At 47.7% G+C, this 4,053-nt stretch overlaps 1 protein-coding gene across 1 annotated transcript in view; it reads right to left on the bottom strand.

Moving 5' to 3' along the window:
• FANCA (FA complementation group A) overlaps positions 1-4,053 on the bottom strand; it is a 57,653-nt gene that overhangs the window by 42,683 nt on the left and 10,917 nt on the right. Inside the window, exons 6-8 of the mRNA XM_019644188.1 lie at positions 3,132-3,342; positions 2,476-2,509; positions 1,921-1,987 (exon numbers count right to left, since the gene is read on the bottom strand). Coding sequence (XP_019499733.1) covers positions 1,921-1,987; positions 2,476-2,509; positions 3,132-3,342 — 312 coding nt within the window. The remainder of the gene's footprint in view (positions 1-1,920; positions 1,988-2,475; positions 2,510-3,131; positions 3,343-4,053) is intronic.

Below are 4,053 nucleotides of genomic sequence, written 5' to 3'. Positions count from 1 at the left end.
CAGTTTTACTTCTCAATAAAAAACAAGTGTAGACCCGGTGGCTCAGTCTATCTCTGAAGGCTGAGTCCCTTGGTCTCGCTCTTAAATCTTACTTCTGTCTCTTGTTCTTATTCAAATCTGCGCCGCTCCTCTCGTGTCCCATTTGCCCTTGCCACGCTGGACATGACACAAGAAGTCACAGCTGGCATAGGAGGGTTGTCAAGAACGGCTGCTAGAGACATTAAAAATCATCATTTTCAAATAGTTTATCTGGATTAGCTTACTACTTCTGGGGTAAAAAAGAAAGTTCTGCAGTAATAGTCAGACAGCAGTAGTGATCGGCTATCGGTTGTCACCACGGGCACCAGCCACGCAGAACCCGTGTGGTCTGCAAAGCCCTGATCTGGGAAAGCCCTCACCTGTCTCACCTGTCAGGTTTGCGTTTCCCTCATGACTAGTGACGCTGAACATCTTCTCATGTGATTAATGGCCACTGGTATGTCTTCTCTGGGGAAATGTCTACTGAAATCCTTTGTCCATTTTTAAATTGCATTATTTGGGCCTCCCCACTTCAAGATTATAAAAACATTCTTCCATGATTTCTTCCAACACTTTTATAATTGCATTTTGTTCCTTCTTTGATTCATCAAGAATGTTTTTGGTATGAAGGTCCAACTTTTAAAATCCAGATGTGACCCACATGTACCACCACCAGTGGAATCAATAAGGCATTTTCAACTCCGCTTGACAACCCTCCAAACTAGATGCCTCTGCTTTTCCAAAACAGAGAATAAACATCAACCTCCAGCCTTCTGCTTGGCTAGGACAGGAGCACCTGCCTGGCTCCCAGAGCACGGCGAGCAAGCAGTCTAAGGTTCCAAATGCTTCTGAAATACGCTTTCAACCAACCCTGCTGGGGTCACTGTCTCCTTCACCCCGACAGCAAGAGGCACCTGGTGCTGTCAACACTCGAATCTTTTAGGAAGAAAGAATAAACTGGACTGGCTCTCTTCTTTCCAGTGCTGGCTCAGGATGGGTCTGCCCTCAGTGTGCTGAGTCCCCGACTGCTGGCCCAGCCGCCGCCTGCCCCCAAATGTTGTTTCTGCTAGCTCCTCTCCCACACCCCATCTTTATGGGTTACGCCTTTTTATAAAATCCCCTTTCTGATTCTCAGTGGGATTTCAGGAAGGAATAAAAGTATGTGCACACAGATTATCAAACATATTTACCCAAACATCTCTTTTTTAACTTTAAAAGTATTGTACCACATGATATATCTTATACAAAGAAAACATTACTAAGTCTGTGCACGTTAAGACTTCAATTACAAAATGTTCTCTTTAAATAATAAAGCACAGTTGACCCTTGAACAACATGGGGGTCAAAAATCTGCATAAAGATTTTGACTCCCCTTAGCTGCAGTCATCCAAAGGTATGTGCAAGGCACCGGACCCCACAGATACCGAACTCTGCAGGTGTTCAATCCCTTATGTAAAATGGCACAGATCGACACATACAGTTGGCCCCCACATCCACGGATCCAAAATACTGTTTTTGATCCTAAGTTAGCTGAGTCCACAGACGTGAAACCTGTGGATAGGAGGGCCAACCGTACTTACGAAAACATCCACGTTAAGCGGACTCGCACAGTTCGCCTGTGTTGTTCAGGGGTCACAGTAACAGTTTCTCNAGAAGCCGGCGACTGATCTGCCTCGCCCGGGAAGAGCACAATGATGGTGCCAACTTGGGCCAGTGAAGCAATCTCCTCCACAACTAGACTTAAGAACAAAATGACAGCAACTTGCCTGTTCCCCTTCCCCCAATTCCCCAGTGCTGTTCCCATCCCCCCAACTCCCCAATAAAAATCTTTAAAAATAAAATAAAATACCCAGGACCTCTTATCTAGCAGGAATCACCCCCCAAGATGCCCCAGAAACATACCAGCACCTCACTGCCTTGTGTGCTGAGGACTCCTCCTGCACGCCAGCAGCCAAGGCTTCAAGTGCGACTGATGCAGAACGTGGGAGCAGAAACACACGTCAGCACACCATCACAGTCCATCAACAACAACCCGAGTATTTCTCAACGAGTCAGGTAGTGGGTCTTTGGTAAGGTCCCCTCATCTCCACATTACAGACCTCCCAGGCTGCCTAAACCCCCAGATGACACAAGTCCTTCAGGCTTCCAAGTGTCTCAGTGAAGCCTTTAAATTTAAAAAGTCAAAATATGTAGACAGTAAAATGTCCCCTAATTAACCGTCAAATGTGGTCGTGCATAGCTCTGAAGATTAACTGTGAAATCAGCAGGCACTGGGCCAGGAGAAAAAGTGGAGGGTCAGTTTATACCAGATTACAACCAAAAAAAGGGTTTTCCAGTATTGGGACATAAGGGAAATATACAAACAGGTAAAATACTTGAAATGGAAAGGCAGGAAACTGAGAATATTCATGCACAAACTCAGTCATTTACAGTGTGCAGCACAAGCAGTTGACTCACAGGCCAGCATTCTCTGAAGCACGGTCACGGCGATCTGTAACAACAACGGGGCCACCGTCACTGTGGCACACGGGCACCGCTCCAGGAAACAGGCTCCTTTAAGGTATAGTAGGAAACTGACTTTTCAAAGAGCTGCAATTTTAAGATTTCCTCTTAGGTCGACATATAATCCCAATAGTGATGCTGAGACCATACAGAGTGAAAAGGCAGACTTTGTGGAAGTGTCCGTCGTGACACCCCGAGACTGCCCAGGGCCCTGGCTGCACCCTGCCGGCCTCCCTGCCTCCTGTGGCATCTGGCTCGCATAGGCTCGGTCACCATCAGCACAGAGTTCTCGAACCCCATGAAGCGCTCTCATCTAAATGCACAGACTGGATTCTGGGCCGTGGTGCAGACCTTCAGCCTCGAGAGCCTCGGAAACCAGAAGACATGGAGGGAGATGGCACTGCCACCTCCACCCCCCACATCTGCCGGACTAGGCAGTAAAACTACCCGGGGAGCGTCTCATGATCACAGCAAAGCAGACTGTGTCATAAGAAGGCCAGCCACCGGCCAAGGGGCTTCCAGAAGGAACGACAGCATGAGACGCCCTTTATGCTGCACAATTTCCTAAGAAGGCCAGTGCTGTGCACTCTGCACTTGACTTTTCCTCCTACCTGGGGCATCCGTTCAGGCTCCACATTTCTTCTCAGACCTGAGTTTTCTTGAAATCCCCTCAAAACAAACATTTGCACAAAATCTGAAAAGCACAAAACCGAAGTATTTACATACACTGTGGTCTCTAGGCAGCCACGAGTCTCACAGACCGTCCACTTCAGAGGGGCCTGGGAGGGAGGGCTCCCATGCAGTTGTCGGGACACCCTGCCCCTGGCCCCGGGAAGCCCTGCAGGGCCCGGCCCGGCGGATGCCGTGCACAAGTGTTCACCAAAACTAATCGAACAAAGCTGACTGAACCGGACCCTTCTCCTTGCTGTGTTATTTGAAAGGGGAAACACGGCTAACCCTTGAGCAACATGGGTTTGAACTGCGCAGTCCACCCACACGTGGGTTTTTCTCAATAAGCACTTAGTCTTCCCTCCCAGAGGTCACATTGTAGTCAACCAACTTCGAGTAAAAACCAGTATTTTCAATACGAGGTTGGGCATTTGTGTACGCAAAGGGCCAACTTAAGTTTTTGCAGATTTTCAACTGTGTAAGGGGTCGATGCCCCTAACCCCCACGTTATTCAAGAGTGAAGTGTACTTGTAATCAATGTTTGTAACTAAGGGTTTTTCTCTCTTAAAACAGAAAAGTAGCTTCTAAGGATTTCTTGTGGAATGCCTCTCCAGCCAATCTCCTACACCAATGATGCAAGAAACTTTAGACGAGGACCCAGAAGCATTACATTCTGGGGAATGAGGCGGAAAATAGACATACCTTCTGGAAAGATTAGAATCAAGAGGGCTAAACTTAAAAAGATTTTGTCGGGCTGGTCAAGTGGGTCAGTTGGTTAGTTAAGAGTACAAGCTCTGAGCACCAGGGTTGCTGGTTCTATTCCCACATGGGCCAGTAAGCTGCGTCCAAGCTGAGCTGGCAACA

Source organism: Hipposideros armiger, unplaced genomic scaffold (genome assembly GCF_001890085.2).
Source record: "Hipposideros armiger isolate ML-2016 unplaced genomic scaffold, ASM189008v1 scaffold_4, whole genome shotgun sequence".
Taxonomy (NCBI): domain Eukaryota; kingdom Metazoa; phylum Chordata; class Mammalia; order Chiroptera; family Hipposideridae; genus Hipposideros; species Hipposideros armiger.
The sequence above is the reverse complement of the archived record's forward strand: the minus strand, read 5'-3'. Positions and strand labels throughout refer to the sequence as shown.